This window comes from Oncorhynchus gorbuscha, linkage group LG14 (assembly GCF_021184085.1).
Source record: "Oncorhynchus gorbuscha isolate QuinsamMale2020 ecotype Even-year linkage group LG14, OgorEven_v1.0, whole genome shotgun sequence".
In the NCBI taxonomy this organism is placed as follows: domain Eukaryota; kingdom Metazoa; phylum Chordata; class Actinopteri; order Salmoniformes; family Salmonidae; genus Oncorhynchus; species Oncorhynchus gorbuscha.
This window is the reverse complement of record NC_060186.1, coordinates 31,719,687-31,737,405: the sequence shown is the minus strand read 5'-3', so window position 1 is coordinate 31,737,405 and position 17,719 is coordinate 31,719,687. Positions and strand designations below refer to the sequence as shown.

The window sequence follows — 17,719 nt, the reverse complement described above, 5'->3', positions numbered from 1 at the left end:
CGGTTCTCTAAGTCCTGCCGTCTCCTCCCATTGCCTGGTCTCCCTACGGCCCTACAAACTGAGGAGGCTCTATTTACCCACGTCTTCCGGCACTATCTGATCGGGGTCCTCAGTTCACGTCCCGTGTTTGGAGGGCGTTTATGGAACGTCTGGGGGTCTCGGTCAGCATGACCTCTGGTTATCACCCGAGGGTAATGGGCAGGTGGAGAGAGTGAACCAGGAAGTGGGTAGGTTTCTGCGGTCATATTGCCAGTACCGGCCAGGAGAATGGGCGAGGTGCGTCCTATGGGCGGAGTTGGCCCAGAACTCACTCCGCCACTCCTCCACGAACATGTCGCTATTCCAATGCATGCTGGGCTACCAGCCGGTCCTGGCTCCGTGGCATCAGAGTCAGACCGAAGCTCCTTCGGTGGAGGAGTGGGTACAGCGCACTAGGGAGACCTGGCGGGCAGTCCAGGGCGCTCTCAAGCAGGCCGGTGGACGGCAGAAGAAGAGCGCTGACCGCCACCTCAGTGAGGCCCCTGTGTTCGCACCAGGGGACAGGGTCTGGCTCCCGACCCGAAACCTGCCCCTTTGCATGCCCTGCCGGAAGCTGGGGCCGCTTTAAAGTCCTGAGGAGGATAAACGAGGTGTGTTATAGATTACAACTTCCCCTTTTCTGTTTCATTTATTTTTTTTCTGATTAGTTGCACCTGTTTCTTGTTTAGGTTTTGGTTTTGGGCTATTTAAACCCGGTAGGCCCGCCGGCGTTTGTGCAGGCTTGTTTTACGTTATTTGATGTGTGTGATTTCTGTGGAAATATTTTGTTCTTGAACCGTTTTCGTCCTGTTGTTTTGGACTGGGTCTTATTGCGCCCGTGTGTGTGGCGTTGACCGACTCTGTTTTTTTGGGAATAAATATTCCACATATCAACTACCCTGCTCTCTGCACCTGACTCCTCCATCCACTACTTCTAGAAGTACATGACACCCACTATGAATTTAAAATGTTTTTTTTTCTTACGGCGAAGGGGGAACAAACCATACAGATTTTTAAAGACTTGAAAAGAGTTTTCAGACAAGACCTCGGAGGGTTTCATACGTATACTCTTATGGTAGCTGTTGTTGTACCCCATTACTAAATCTTGAACTATATCGATATATCTATGCGTGTTGTGAGCTGTAAAATAGCGCCACATCCGCTACTTCAGAGTTCTGTTAAAGCATTCAACAACTGAAGCTTTCAAATCCGAGCCTATAGCAAAATGTACTATATTGTGCTTCTCATGACTTTCTGAAAAGTAGTATTTAAAAATTATTTTCCGCCATCACTCTGCACTTTCTTGGGGGCTCCTCCATCCTTCAAGGGCCTGCATGTCATATAGATCCACCTGAAATTGGGACAAGGGTTGAGTAGAAAAAACTCTATTTCTTGGACATTGTTTTCTTACAGGTTTATGTAGAGTATGTGCATCCTGCTCTGATAACCACTCATTCACTTTAGCATCGCTTAACCGGCTACCTGTTTCTTTGGCTATAGCGCTCTGTAAACGCTCCTTACCCCCATAAGACCCGGTGTTAGAGGGACTATAATAAATGTTTTTCAACATCTGTTCCGCCATCCTTCTTGCCTCTCTGAGGTACAATAACGTTAATGAGCCACTTTCAAATAACGACAACATTTCATTTAATTTTTTTATTTTTTATTTTAAGTGTACATTATGTATTACGTATACAGACAATTCAGAATTCGTTGCAGGATACATGTCCCCGTTTTCTCAACGATCACAGCATGCAACACCCTGTATATTTGGTTTAGATTAACAGGCTTGTGTCGCTGAATTTTTAGAACACACACGTCCGATATATAAGTATGTAAACAACAAATATCATACATGTTACAATTAAATGGTGTTTCAAACAAATAAAGTAAAATCTTAGACAGTTGTTTATAGTTCTTCAGAATCATCCACAAGACGGGATACCAATTGTGTCCATTGTAGACTCTCGCCCGCATGTCGTACATGATTCATGATTTGTTCCATTTTCAGCACACGCTCTACATTAGCCCAGGAATTGTGGGTTGTATAGAATGATACAATGTTCACTTTATTTTCAATAATTTGATGCATAACATTTGTAAGTTCTCTCAAACTAAAAAATGTATTTATTCTCTCTAACATCGTATACACATAGTTACATCTAAATAACAAATTGTCACTCGGTCTCTTGGGGATTATTGAGCCAGAAAGTCATCACATCAGCCACCACAGCTTCCCTGTAATTGTTGTCGTCCACCAGGGTGTGTCGGATTTCTTTTCTCGTGGATGTAGATTGCCTCCTTCAGTTCATGTAGGAAAGCCTCGGTTACCCCGTAAACTCTGGGAATAGACGTCACAAGACCCATAGACCCCCATAGACTCCAGGGCTCTGACCAGCGATGGTATAAACCTGCAAGACCAAAGTATTTTCACCAGCGCCTCAAAATGGTTGAAGATTTAGTATCTTGGGGGGTCGTATAGGCACGGATGCCTGCGCTGGCTGTGGTGATTGACCTCACAAAGGATGCATTTTTCTCATATATACTCTCCAATCACCACGTATATAAGCGTGGCTACAGAGGCCTTGATGGTGTCCACAAAAATACTACTGACCACCCCATCAAACACATCCTCAGGTTGTGTATATGTAGGGTCTTGCCAGGGGGGAGTCAGTACTAGGGGGGAGTAGAATGTTGGGCTGCGAGACATAGAGTCCTTATGGTCTGGCCCCCATGACGTTTCTGAGTCCTGGTATGTGGTATGAATGTCCATGGTATATGCGGAAATGAAGAACTGGAGGCTTTAAGGGCCATCCTTTTATTGTTGAACCAGTCCTTTGGGTATCAGGGCGTGGTTAACGCAGCCACGTACTTAGTTTTCTTCGGGGGATGACCCTTCTGAGGATGTACCTTCTTGGGGCTCCTTTGAATCATCATCCTCAGGATTCGTATATATTATGCACTTCCTTACATGAACAATGCTCTGCCGCTGTTGGCTCTGTACAAAAAGAGCGTCCAACAACTCTAACATTTTCAATTCCATTAAATCCCAACTTTTAAAAGGAATAAGCATGTGCAACCTAAAATCCTCCATCACGAATGTTTTGGTTGCAGGTTTCCTCGTTGCTGATATAAAACTCCACGCAGCCACATGGAAGTCCATTCTTTCTCTGTATTTTCACCCTGTGAAATATTATTCCTGAGGAGTCTGGGGTACCTTCCCAACGGGTCTCGTAGCCCTTGGTGATAAGTCTCAGTTCGGGACACACAACCTTGCGAAAAACCGTCCAGTCTTCAAGCCCGTAGTCCACTCCTAAAGTCTGGTTGGTATATTCTTCTCCTTCAGCTACCGTATAAAGGTTCACTCTACAGGCCAGGTACTTAAACTGATACCCCCATTGCTGTCCATTAAAACATCAGCACTTGATCTTTCAGCGCAGTTGCGGGCGGTATTAGTGTTCTATACACACTTAGAAACCGTTTTTTTGGCGCATCGTATATTGTGGCTTTATACTTGGCTCTTTCTCTATGTTTCAGCCGCTTTCCTGCTTCCGTTGTTACAGTCATCACAGCTTTGCCACTGATCACAAAATCTATGTTTATTTTTTAAATCTTGTTTACCGTTCTGGGGCCGCATGTCTTGTTCTGGGCTTTATTTATAATGCGTCTGCCACACCCAATACCCCGGGCATTCCTGTTTCATAGACAACAGCCCTAAGGTCAATAAAACAGGGGTTGGGGGGCCATACTCTTTGAAATGTTCAAACAAACCCCCCAGTTCAAAGAGGTCCCTAGACATCAATCATCATGACAACTTCAAAGGAATAGATACAATATATGCATAAATTAGCACACCCTCTAATACGTGAGATCAGGAACAGGATGCCCATATATGGGCATAAGCACGTGATCAGTTCCCGTCTGAATGTCCTGACCGGATGCCCAAATATGGGCATGCACACATCATCCGGACATTGGTCATATATCAAACGTTTGACGTGTGCCGTCTACTTTATTCTCTCTCTACTGTAGAACCCAGTTCCAACATTTTAATATAGAAATGTTTTTTATCAAACAACACTACACTACATTTTATCTCTGGAACCCTAAGGATGACAAAACAGAACAAGATTACTGAATGTAAGTACATTATTTACCTTCAGAGGTGAATGTATCAAACCAGTTGCCGTACTAAAAATGTTTTGTTGTTGTGCACTATCCTCTAAACAATAGCATGGTATTTTCTTGCTGTAATAGCTACTGTAAATAGGACACTGCAGTTAGATTAACAAGAATTTAAGCTTTCTACCCATATAAGACGTCTATATCCAGGTAAGTTGTCTGTTGTTTACAACGTCATTCTAGTCACATTATCGCATATTGAAGTTAGATTAACAAGAATTTAAGCTTTCTGCCCATATTAGACATCTATGTCCCGGAAGATGTCTGTTGTTTACAACATCATTCTAGTCACATTATCGCATATTGAGCAAAAACTGTCCCAGTTTAGGGACACCGATCCCGTAGTGGATAAATAAAATAGGTTTAGCACTGTATACCATGTTTTCAAATATTTATGGCTTCCTAGCTTAGGTCACAGTTTGACACTTTTTAAAAATGTATTCATATAAATCCATTGATCTTGAGAATTGAGTGCATTATACCTGCCTGGGACCTGAGATCCTCAAAAGGTTCTACAGCTTCAACATCGAGAGCATGGTTGCATCACTGCCTTGTACGGCAATTGCTCGGCCTCTGACCGCAAGGCACTACAGAGGGTAGTGCGTACGGCTTAGCCCCAATACATTACTGGGGCTAAGCTGCCTGCCATCCAGGACCTCTACACCAGGCGGTGTCAGAGGAAGGCCCTAAAATTTGTGAAAGACCCCTGCCACCCCAGTCATAGACTGTTCTCTCTACTACCGCATGGCAAGCTGTACCGGAATGCCAAGTATAGGACAAAAAGGCTTCTCAACAGTTTTTACCCCCAAGCCATAATACTCCTGAACAGGTAATCACATGGCTACCCGGACTATTTGGATTGTGTGTCCACCCCCAAACCCCCTCTTTTTACGCTGCTGCTACTCTGTTTATCACTATAAGGTGATATACAACACCTGTTGTATTCGGCGCACGTGACAAATAAACTTTGATTTGATTTGATGAATCACTAATGCTAAAATCGAAAAAGAAACATTAAATCTAAATATAATCTAAAATCTATATGATCTTCTTTACACATTCCAAATGCACACAATAATTTGTTTCTCAGTGCCACAATTCAAACCAATACAGCTATTACTATAAAACCTTTAAAAATAATACACACTATTCATTCGAATCAATCACATCAATAGAAGTAATCAGATTACAAGAGCACAATCCGTTTGTAAAGAGGAAAGTCACTTTGAGACATGACTCAGTATCTAAAAACTGACATGAAATTTACTCTTGCCTTTTTTAGATTGACTCTTTTTAAAGACTAAATGGTTGGATTTGGGTTGAGAAATGCTTCTGGAAAGACTTTTCTTCAGACCCTCTGAGTCCAGGAAGCCAAGCAGGCTCTGCAACTCTGTCCCGGCTGGGCCACGTTGTATCGTGACTGAGTTGGGGAGTGTGATGGATGGTTTGGGCTGTGTAGCAGATAGCCCCAGGATTGTCCAGGGTTTCTGTGGACTGGGAGGGGGGCATTTCCTCATCAAAGGTCCTTGCAGTTTTCCAACCTCCCTCACCAGCCTCGCCTCGGCCTCACCCTTTTCTGTCCACCACATGACGAACTCCCTGGGCTCAGCAATGTTCATCGCTGACTTTAAGATGGCCTGTCTCTCCCAGCCTTCTGCCAACACTTCCTCTATCTCGGTTAGTTTAGTCTCAAAGTCCATGTCCATATCCTCCATCTCCCTCATGGCCTGCTCCTCTCTCAGTCTCAGCTGCTCTCTGAGCTCCTCAAACTGGGAGCTTATCTCGGCTTTGAGTCTGACGTTTCTCTCCCGCGTGTTCGCCGTGATGCCTCGCTCGCTCTCCAGGAACCTGACCACCATGTTGATATCCTCTTGAAGGTAGATTAAGTCAGAGACTAGTTTCTCCATGACATCATCTTGCGCCTCTTTCACAGGTTTGAACTTGTGTCCTGCGTGGGCTCTCCCGTCTCTGCATACAACACAGATGAACCGTTTGTCTGTATCACAGAACAATTGCAAAATTTCATTGTGTTTAGAACACATGTCTTGTCCTGCTGTGGTTCTCTGTCTCCATTCACCATGATCGGAAGACTGTTCCACCCCTTCAGGTTTAGGTTTAAGTCTAGGTTTAGGTTTAGGCTTGTTGATTTCAAAGGTTGAGTCTCTGAATAGGCAAGATCCGCACAAGGGACATTGCTGGAGGGTCTTCAGGCTTTGTTGGATGCAGCTCTTACAGAAGGTGTGCTGGCAGTTGAGAGACACAGGCTCAGTGAAAACCTCCGTGCAGATCGAACAACGGAGGTGGTCTGTGAGGGGAGAGGAGGCTGTGGCCATACTGGAATGACTGCAGACGTGTCAGAAGTGAGAGAAAAGGAAGGTGCCTACCTGAGCTTTCTGTAGATCCTCCTACAATGAGAAAGAACGTGTAGGAGTGTCTTAGCCTGGGTACCAGTCTGTTCATGCCATCATGCCACTCATTGACACTACTCTTTGCATGACAAGGGCAAGGGAAAGGAAGAGGAAAGGGGGATACCTAGTCAGTTGTGCAACTGAATGCAATCAAGGATTTGGAATGAAGCACACACAGATCTGGGACCAGGCTAGGAGTATCTGGTTTGAAAGCATGAAGAAAAGTAGACTTTGCTCTCAAAATATCATACAGTAATTGTTATATAGCACTATGGGAATCATTATATGACCTGGGGTGTGGTACTTTACAGGCATCATGCTGTAACTGCCAGAAAATGAATGTCGTAACATTATAAAAATACGTTTCACCACCCTTGAAGAGAATGCAAGAATGCACAGATCCTTAAAGGGATATAATGTATCTATGTCTTTATCAGTGCTGAACTCAAAAGCGATATTGACTGTATGTGTCAGAAGGATGGAGAAATTGTGTGCGTATTTACAAATCATGAGGCAAATTGTTCAAAAAAACACTTTGAGAGCACTTTGCCGCTCTTTTTTGGCATCTATATATTTTATTATACCAAATCAAAAGTGGTTGAAAAGGGCTGTGGCAAATGTCAGGCCAACTCTTATTTTATTTCAGTCAGTTACGTATATTGGTTCATCTTGTAGACAGTAAGATACATTTATCCGCACTTCACAATAGTATCTTGTATGCTAACGTTAGCTTTTTGGTTCCTGCTGGATGCAACCCCAGTGAACATTGTGCCTTTTTAGCTAGCTGCTTGCCATTATTAATTATGTAAAAAAGACAATCAACAAAAAAGAGGCACAAACAAAAAGACCTGACACTGGGACGGAGATTTTTCATCCAACAAGACAATGATCCAAAACATAAAGCAAAATCTACAATGGAATGGTTCAAAAATAAACATATACAGGTGTTAGAATGGCCAAGTCAAAGTCCAGACCTGAATCCAATTGAGAATCTGTGGAAAGAACTGAAAACTGCTGTTCACAAATGCTCTCCATCCAACCTCACTGAGCTCGAGCTGTTTTGCAAGGAGGAATGGGAAAAAATGTCAGTCTCTCGATGTGCAAAACTGATAGAGACATACCCCAAGCGACTTACAGCTGTAATCGCAGCAAAAGGTGGCGCTACAAAGTATTAACTTAAGGGGGCTGAATAATTTTGCACGCCCAATTTTTCAGTTTTTGATTTGTTAAAGTTTGAAATATCCTATAAATGTCGTTCCACTTCATGATTGTGTCCCACTTGTTGTTGATTCCTCACAAAAAAATACAGTTTTATATCTTTATATTTGAAGCCTGTAATGTGGCAAAAGGTCGCAAGTTCAAGGGGGCCAAATACTTTCACAAGGCACTGTAAATATGATTCCATAGCTTGTCACGCCCTGACCGTAGATTGCTTTGTATGTTTCTATTTTTTGTTTGGTCAGGGTGTGATGTGGGTGGGCATTCTATGGTTGTATGTCTAGGTTTTGTATTTCTATGTTTTGGCTGGGTATGGTTCTCAATCAGGGACAGCTGTCTTTCGTTGTCTCTGATTGAGAACCATACTTAGGTAGCCTGTTTTCCCACACTGTTAGTGTTTTCACCTTGCAGGACTGTTTTTGGTTATATAGTATAGTTATAATATAGTTAATAAATAATAATTTGAGCGTTGTTCTCACCTAAGATCTTAATATATTAAAGTTGATAAATAACAAAACTTTTTAGTGTTAACTGTGGAGCCATGCCTTTTGCTTTTGCACAATATAACACAGTTCCCACGATAATGAAAATCAACCATCCACAATGTCTACCAATTTACTTCTGTCATGAGTGAACCTTCTATATACAGTTCTGAACCTTCTATTTCTTGTTGAAGAACTATAGTTTCTACTTTGTGTATGACACAAGTAATTCTTCCAACAATTATTTACAGAAAGATTATTTCACTTATAATTAACTGTAACACAATTCCAGTGGGTCAGAAGTTTATGTACACTAAGTTGACTGTGCCTTTAAACAGCTTGGAAAATTCAATAAAATGATGTCATGGCTTTAGAAACTTCTGATAGGAGGTGTACCTGTGGATGTACAGTGGGGCAAAAAAGTATTTAGTCAGCCACCAATTGTGCAAGTTCTCCCACTTAAAATGATGAGAGGCCTGTAATTTTCATCATAGGTACACTTCAACTATGACAGACAAAATGGAGAGAAAAAAATCTGAAAATCACATTGTAGGATTTTTAATTAATTTAAATGCAATTTATGGTGGAAAATAGGTATTTGTTCAATAACAAAAGTTTATCTCAATACTTTGTTATATACACTTTGTTGGCAATGACAGAGGTCAAACGTTTTCTGTAAGTCTTCACAAGGTTTTCACACGCTGTTGCTGGTATTTTGGCCCATTCCTCCTTGCAGATCTTCTCTAGAGCAGTGATGTTTTGGGGCTGTTGCTGGGCAACACGGACTTTCAACTCCCTCCAAAGATATTCTATGGGGTTGAGATCTGGAGAATGGCTAAGCCACTCCAGGACCTTGAAATGCTTCTTACGAAGCTATTCCTTCGTTGCCCGGACAGTGTGTTTGGGATCATTGTCATGCTGAAAGACCCAGCCACGTTTCATCTTTTTGTGTCATACACAAAGTAGAAACTATAGTTTTTCAACAAGAAATAGAAGGTTCAGAACTGTATATAGAAGGTTCACTCATGACAGAAGTAAATTGGTAGACATTGTGGATGGTTGATTTTCATTCTTTCCTTTACACGGATCAGTCGTCCTGGTCCCTTTGCATAAAAACAGCCCCAAAGCATGATGTTTCCACCCCCCATGCTTTACAGTAGGTATGGTGTTCTTTGGATGCAACTCAGCATTCTTTGTCCTCCAAACACGAAGAGTTGAGTTTTTACCAAAAAGTTATATTTTGGTTTCATCTGACCATATGACATTCTCCCAATCTTCTTCTGGATCATCCAAATGCTCTCTAGCAAACTTCAGACGGGCCTGGACATGTACTGGCTTAAGCAGGGGGACACGTCTGGCACTGCAGGATTTGAGTCCCTGGCGGCGTAGTGTGTTACTGATGGTAGGCTTTGTTACTTTGGTCCCAGCTCTCTGCAGGTCATTCACTACGTCCCACCGTGTGGTTCTGGGATTTTTGCTCACCGTTCTTGTGATCATTTTGACCCCACGCGGTGAGATCTTGCGTGGAGCCCCAGATCGAGGCAGATTATCAGTGGTCTTGTATCTCTTCCATTTCCTAATAATTGCTCCCACAGTTGATTTCTTCAAACCAAGCTGCTTACCTGTTGCAGATTCAGTCTTCCCAGCCTGGTGCAGGTCTACAATTTTGTTTCTGGTGTCCTTTGACAGCTCTTTGGTCTTGGCCATAGTGGAGTTTGGAGTGTGACTGTTTGAGGTTGTGGACAGGTGTCTGTTATACTGATAACAAGTTCAAACAGATGCCATTAATACAGGTAACGAGTGGTTGACATAGGAGCCTCTTAAAGAAGAAGTTACAGATCTGTGAGAGCCAGAAATCTTGCTTGTTTGTAGGTGACCAAATACTTATTTTCCACCATAATTTGTAAATTAATTAATTAAAAATCCTACAATGTGATTTTCTGGATTTTTTTTCTAATTTTGTCTGTCATAGTTGAAGTGTACCTATGATGAAAATTACAGGCCTCTCTCATCATTTTACGTGGGAGAACTTGCACAATCGGTGGCTGACTAAATACTTTTTTGCCCCACTGTATGTGAGAATGCTGTTCATTCACTGCAGCTCAGCGTTCAACACTATTGTGCCCACAAAGCTCATCACTAAGCTAAGGACCCTGGGAGTAAACACCTCCCTCTGCAACTGGAACCTGGACTTCCTGACGGGCCGCCCAAGGTGGTAAGGGTAGGCAACAACACGTCTGCCATGTTGATCCTCAACACTGGGGCCCCTCAGAGGTGTGTACATAGTCCCCTCCTGTACTCCCTGTTCACCCACAACTACGTGGCCAAATACAACTCCAACATCATCATTATGTTTTTTTATGAAGGCCTAAAAAAATGTCAGATTCCAGTCACCCATGTCATAGACTGTTCTTTCTGCTACCGCACGGAGCGCCAAGTCTAGGACCTACAGATTCTACCCCCAAGCCATAAGACTTGCTGGACTATTTACATTGACACCCCCCCCTCCATTTGCCTTGTACACTGCTGCTACTCGCTGTTTATTATCTATGAATAGTCACTTCACCCCTACCTACATGTACAAATTACCTCGAATAACTTGTACCCCTGCATATTAACTCAGTACCGGTACCCCCCGGTATTCTCAGTATTGTTATTTTATTGTGTTACTTTTTATTATTTTTTACTTTAGTGTATTTGGTAAATATTTTCTTAACTCTTCTTGAACTGCACTGTTGGTTAGAGGCTTGTAAAGTAGGCATTTCACAGTAAGGTCTACACTACACATGTGACAAATATAGTTTGATTTGATTTGATTTCCATTCTATGTTTGATTTTAATAAATACTTTAGGTTCAGAAGGAGCGAGCTGCAAAGCGACAGTCACCTGCTCCTGCCACTAGCCTTACTCCTGTCCAATGGTTAGAGAGGGACAGCAGAGGCAACATAATTCACTGAAGTCCTGGACTAAAAAGGTCTAAAAAGGTCTAAGAAGGCCTACTAACATGGTGTTATGTACCTATTTTGTTTTGTGTGTTTGTTTACACATGTAAAGTGTAACCATTTTTTCTAAATAGATATCATATGCCAGTCCTGTCTGCCTCATGGGCTACAATACCTATTTTGCCAATTGTCCTGGACCCTTTTACTGCCTACACTGTTTTGGTTAGTGATTATTGTCTTATTTCACTGTAGAGCCTCCAGCCCTGCTCAATATGCCTTAGCAAGCCCTTTTGTTTCTGCTCCCACACATGCGGTGACCTCACCTGGTCTAAATGATGTCCCAAGAGACAACCTCTCTCATCGTCACTCAATGCTTTGGCGTATTCACATCCTACCATACCCTTGTCTGTACATTATGTCTTGAATCTACTTTTCCATGCTCAGAAAACTGCTCCTTTTACTCTCTTTTCCGAATGCACTAGAAGACCAGTTCTTATAGCCTTTAGCAGTACCCTTATCCTACTCCTCCTCTGTTCCTCTGGTGATGTAGAGGTTAATCCAGGCCCTGCAGCTATGCTTTCCACCTGGCTACCCCTACCCTGGTCAACAGCCCTGCACCCCCCACAGCAACTTGCCCAAACCTCCCCCATTTCTCATTCACCCAAATCCAGATAGCTGATGTTCTAAAATAGCTGCAAAATCTGGACCACTAAAAATCCCCTGGGCTAGACAATCTGGACCCTCTCTTTCTAAAATTATCCGCCACATCTGTTGCAACCCCTATTACTAGCCTGTTCAACCTCTCTTTCGTATTGTCTGGTATCACCAAAGATTGGAAAGCTGCCACAGTCACCCAAGGTCCTAAACTCAAGGTCTTAAATGATATCATAACTGCCATCGATAAAATAAAATACTGTGCAGCCGTATTCATCGACCTGGCCAAGGATTTTGACACTGTCAATCACCACATTCTTATCGGCAGACTCAACAGCCTTGGTTTCTCAAATGATTGCCTCGCCTGGTTCACCAACTACTTCTCCAATAGAGTTCAGTATGTCAAATCGGAGGGCCTGTTGTCCGGACCTCTGGCAGTCTCTATGGGGGTGCCACAGGGTTCAATTCCCGGGTCGACTCTCTTCTCTGTGTACATCAATGATGTCGCTCTTGCTGCTGGTGATTCTTTGATCCACCTCTACGCAAACGACACCATTCTGTATACCTCTGGCCCTTCTTTGGACACTGTGTTAACTAACTTCCAGATGTGCTTCAGTGCCATAAAACTTTCCTCCTGCTCTTAAATGCAAGTTAAACTAAATGCATGCTCTTCAACTGATCGCTGCCCTCACCTGCCACCCCCCTGTCCAGCATCACTACTCTGGACAGTTCTGACTTAGAATATGTGGACAACTACAAATACCTAGGTGTCTGGTTAGACTGTAAACTCTCCTTCCAGACTCACATTAAACATGTCCAATCCAAAATTAGATCTAGAATTGGCTTCCTATTTTGCAACAAAGCATCCTTCACCCATGCTGCCAAACATACCCTTGTAAAACTGACCGTCCTACCGGTCCTCGACTTCTGCGATATAATTTTACAAAATATCCCCCAACACTCTACTCAGCAAATTGGATGCAGTCTATCACAGTGCCATCTGCTTTATCACCAAAGCCCCATATACTACCCACCACTGCGATCTGTATTCTCTCATTGGCTGGCCCTCGCTTCATACTCGTCGCCAAACCCACTGGCTCCAGGTTATCTACAAGTCTCTGCTAGGTAAAGCCCTGCCTTATCTCAGCTCACTGGTCACCATAGCAGCACCCACCCGTAGCACGCATTCCAGCAGGTGTATCTCACTGGTCACCCCCAAAGCCAATTCTTCCTTTGGCCGCTTCTCCTTCCAGTTCTCTGCTGCTAATGATTAGAACGAACTGCAAAATCTCTGAAGCTGGAGACTCTTACCTCCCTCACTAGCTTTAAGCACCAGCCGTCAGAGCAGCTCACAGATTACTGCATCTGTAGATAGTTCATCTGTAAATAGCCCATCCAATCTACCTCATCCCCATACTGTATTTATTTATTTATCTTGCTCCTTTGCACCCCAGTATCTCTACTTGCACATTCATCTTCTGCACATCCTACCATTCCGGTGTTTAATTGCTAAATTGTAATTACTTCGCCACTGTGGTCTATTTATTGCCTTACCACCCTAATCTTATCTCATTTGCACACACTGTATATAGATTTTTTTCTATTGTGTTATTGACTGTACGTTTGTTTATTCCATGTGTGTTGTTGTTTGTGTCGCACTGCTTTGCTTTATCTTGGCCAGGTCGCAGTTGTAAATGAGAACTCGATCTCAACTGGCCTACCTGGTTAAATAAATGTGAAATAAAGAAAATAAAAACATTTCAATTGTATATTATTGTCATCAAAGGTCACAGAGGAAGACATGGACCTTACCGGAACAGGTCACCATATTGCAGCTAATGGCGGGGGTGAGCATCGCCCAAAATAGTGCTTGACCCTGGGGCATCTGACCCTAAAACACGGTTTCTCCACCGCCCCCCCGAGAAGTTTCAAATCATTTCATTAGTCAAAAGCTTGATGATTAATTGACTAATTGAACCATTTGTGCACATTAAGGGTTAAAACAAAAATGTGAAACTTCTGGAGGGGCCCGAGGAGAGGTTTGGTGTAACCTGCCCTAAAGGAACTCCAAGGGAGATGCCAAGAGCGAGAACTCCCTTGGGGGATTTCTTAACTGTCTTATCAAGGCTGGGATCGTTACACTACTCCCTCGGTTCAGAAAACACAACCTGTGCTTCTCTATCACAAATCCCTCACACCTTAACATGAAAAGTAATAAACACACACAATAAACACACAAAACTTCTGCTCATCAGAATAGCAAATGGTAGGAGGGGGTATTGACCTGAGGTAGGCTTGAATCCAGGTCACTTGACCCTAAGGAAATCAAATGGTAGAAGGGGGTATTGACCTGAAGTAGGCTTGAATCCAGGTCACCCTTAAAACCACATAGTTACCCACGTCATTTAATGATATATATATCTAATATAACGATGTAAAGTATATCATACTTTTATGACGTATGTCTGTCGTAATGGATTCTCATGTCTAAACCCAAAAAACACAGTTATACTAATGCCTTTAAGCTGTGTTGATTAAGAAATATAACACAATTTGTATTTAATAGTTTCTAGTACCAGTACCCATCCTCCTGCAGTATCCATCCTCCTGCAGTATCCATGCTCCTGCACCTATCCCCACAAGATACAGGTACAGTTTGCTACAATGCCAGACAAATGCCACGCCAACTTTAACCTTTTTTTATACAGCCAAGCAATTAATTTCATGGGTTCTGTCATGTTTAAAAAAATATATATATCTTTATCTCCACAAGACTCCCACAAGATCTACAGGGGCTGATGGTGGACAGTATGCTCTCTGCTGAAGGCATTGTGTTGTGGCAGTATTAGTAATGATGGACAGCATGCTCTCTGCTGAAGGTACTGTGTTGGGCTAGTGACAGTATTGGTAATGGTGGACAGTATGCTCTCTGCTGAAGGTACTGTGTTGGGCCAGTGGCAGTATTGGTAATGGTGGACAGCATGCTCTCTGCTGAAGGTACTGTGTTGGGCTAGTGACAGTATTGGTAATGGTGGACAGTATGCTCTCTGCTGAAGGTACTGTGTTGTGACAGTATTGGTAATGGTGGACAGTATGCTCTCTGCTGAAGGCATTGTGTTGTGGCAGTATTGCAACAGTGAGGATGCTGTTGTCCGGTGCAGAGTGCCTGCCCGGGCATCTTCTCTGTGCCGCATGTGACATAGCCACCCATATCATCAAGGTTTGCACAACAGGAAGTCTCAATTTGAAGGGTTTTATCGCCCCTTGTCCCAACCACCGTAATTCATCAGGATGATGAGTGGTCTCTTAACTTCCAGGAGAAAGGTGTGTGTTTATTGTTTAGGTGTTTCAAATCAAATCTGATAGCACCTCCTGCAATACTTTTGAGCCATACTGCACAATTTTCAATGCATTAGTATTTACAGTCTAGATATATAGAACAATTTATTTTGGAGATTTATTGTGCTGCATTCTGGTTTCTAGTTTGTATTTTGCCCATGGCTGTGCCACAGCTGTATTATTGTTTAAATAATGTAATTAATTACTCCTGACTCAGGGTGCTTCAACCTGTCCCTTCCTGCTCTGAACTGATCCAGGTGTCTGAGACATTGGACAGTGGGGCTGGACAAAGTTTTAAAGAATGTCTACTGGGCAGCCACCGGGACTCGTCTGACCACCTTCACTGTGGACCTCTTCTAGTCCTTTGAAGACATGATGGTGTTGGCCACGGGATGCTCCTGTCAAGCCTTTGTGGGAATGTTTGATGCAAGAAAAAAGCACGTTGGCATGGTAAGTGTGTATATACTCAACAAACGATCATTTTAATACATTTGTGATTAATATTTCTCCCTAATATAACAATTGCCCCTTACTTATACCTCTGTATGTTTTGCATGTTATTAGAGTGGAAAGATATTTGGCGAAACATTCCAGAAGGCCTTCCTCGAATAGACAGGCGGTTTGAAATAGACAAGCTTTGTGGAAGCGATTTCCTCCATTGTCCTGCCTGCTCATAGGAGAAGCATGCTATCAGTGGGATACCGCTTCCGAGAGGCTTCAAGGTTTGTACTACCTTCTTATGTGTTGATGTTTTGTTCAGGGTATAATTATACCTTTAAATGTCCTGCTATGGTGCAATTTATTTGGTTTCCATTCGTCAATGTTTGAGTTTTTACCGGAGTGGGGTAGTTAGGCCCATGCTTAACCCCCAACATGGAGGATCATGGATTGCTTTGTCTGCCTCCTACCCTTCGACCGGCTTGGCTGCACCCCTCCAGCTTTGCGCTCAGGGTCATTGGAGAAAGCAAGCCTCTCCATCGTGGCAAGTTGACAGTCCAGGAGAGGGGCAATTAGGTTTATCTTATGAACTACTAAGTATGCTGGAGCTCAAATATAAGGACCACTTTATACTTACACATTATTAAGGGAATTATGTTGCAATCCTAAACCTTCTTCAGCCTTGGACATGTACTTTGTCGTGACAGCAGCTCTGGATATAAAGCTGGACTATAATGTAATGCCACAAGACACCGTCGTGGAAGCCTTTCTCAAAAGGCTTCTCACTAAATCGAGAGACAGACTGCAAGATGACATCACAAAATTATACATCAAACCAAACCACCAGGGTGGTGGCAAGTAGCCTAGAGGTTAGAGGGTTGGGTTCAAATCCCAGACATCTGACCGTGTTTCTCCAACCTCTCTGTGTCTTGTGTGTGTCTCGGAGGGGTTTGGGTCATTCAAAAAGACAAATTACTATCCCACAATTTTTCTTAATGGAAAATGACCTAGTTAACAATGAATGTTCTTCTAAAAAGAAGACCAACTGCAATATAACATCACAAAAAATATGCTTCATAACAAAAAGATCAGCATGCACTTTTTTTCTTGGACCCATGTTACTGCTGAAGGGAGAAGCTGACAGTGAAGGACATTTACTTTTTGGCCTTAACTGATGATGCTATGATGATGCTATGATGATGTTATGTTATGCTATGTTAATGATTTGATTGTTTTTATATCTTACACATGACTGTAATTGCAGTCTTTATGATGATTGGTTAGGCACACAGTAGTAATTTATTAGAATAGCTGACTGAAGATGTTTTTCCAACAGTACGGACAGACATTATCACACTCCTGACAATGGTCTGGAATAAGAGGAAGTTTGCCAACATGGATCGCAAGTTGGCAGAGAGATATGTGAAGGTATTTTGGGGGGGTTCATAAAAAATGTTTTTTTAACCTGTATCTGCTTTCTCATTCTTGTTTCTCTATTTCTACAAGTCTGATCTTCTGTCTGCAATCCTGGCTCAGCTTTTTAGTATTTTATTAGTCATCTTGAAAAAGGAAAACATCAGAATGACTATATACATTAAAGTCAAATCTTTTAGATTGATTCACTTGAAAAATGAAATGATAACCTTCACCTGTGTTATTCCTTAATTGAATTGAATTTTTTTCAGAATGTCAAAAGACTGAAGGAGGAGACTAGTTTCCTTGAAGAAAAGCGTGCAGAGCTGGACATCAGCAACGCTGTGCTTCGTGAATGGGTTGCTGAGGTGCAACAGTAGCCTGGAGGTATGTTAGGTTCTCAAGAATTAGAGCAAAAACTAAAACGGACAACCAGAAAAATCTCACATTTTATTCAACACAAGCATATATGTATACCTTCCGACTAGGCGGAGTCACCGCCTTGCATGCCTTAGATAAACACTCCTTCTGTGTTGTTAGGCAGAAACTCAGTCTGTTCTTCTAACTGGTATTGTCATGGCCCTGCCTAAATCTAGGACCCTCATGGGCATGGAAGTGTGTGAAT

The 17,719-nt window shown here is 42.6% G+C and overlaps 1 protein-coding gene across 1 annotated transcript; it reads right to left on the bottom strand.

Moving 5' to 3' along the window:
- Positions 1–4,931: 4,931 nt before the first annotated feature.
- On the bottom strand, positions 4,932–6,586 carry LOC123995818 (nuclear factor 7, brain-like). Its single transcript, XM_046299500.1, has one exon. It carries the CDS (start codon positions 6,531–6,533, stop codon positions 5,445–5,447), a length of 1,089 nt encoding a protein of 362 aa, XP_046155456.1. The 5' UTR covers positions 6,534–6,586; the 3' UTR covers positions 4,932–5,444.
- Positions 6,587–17,719: the final 11,133 nt, after the last annotated feature.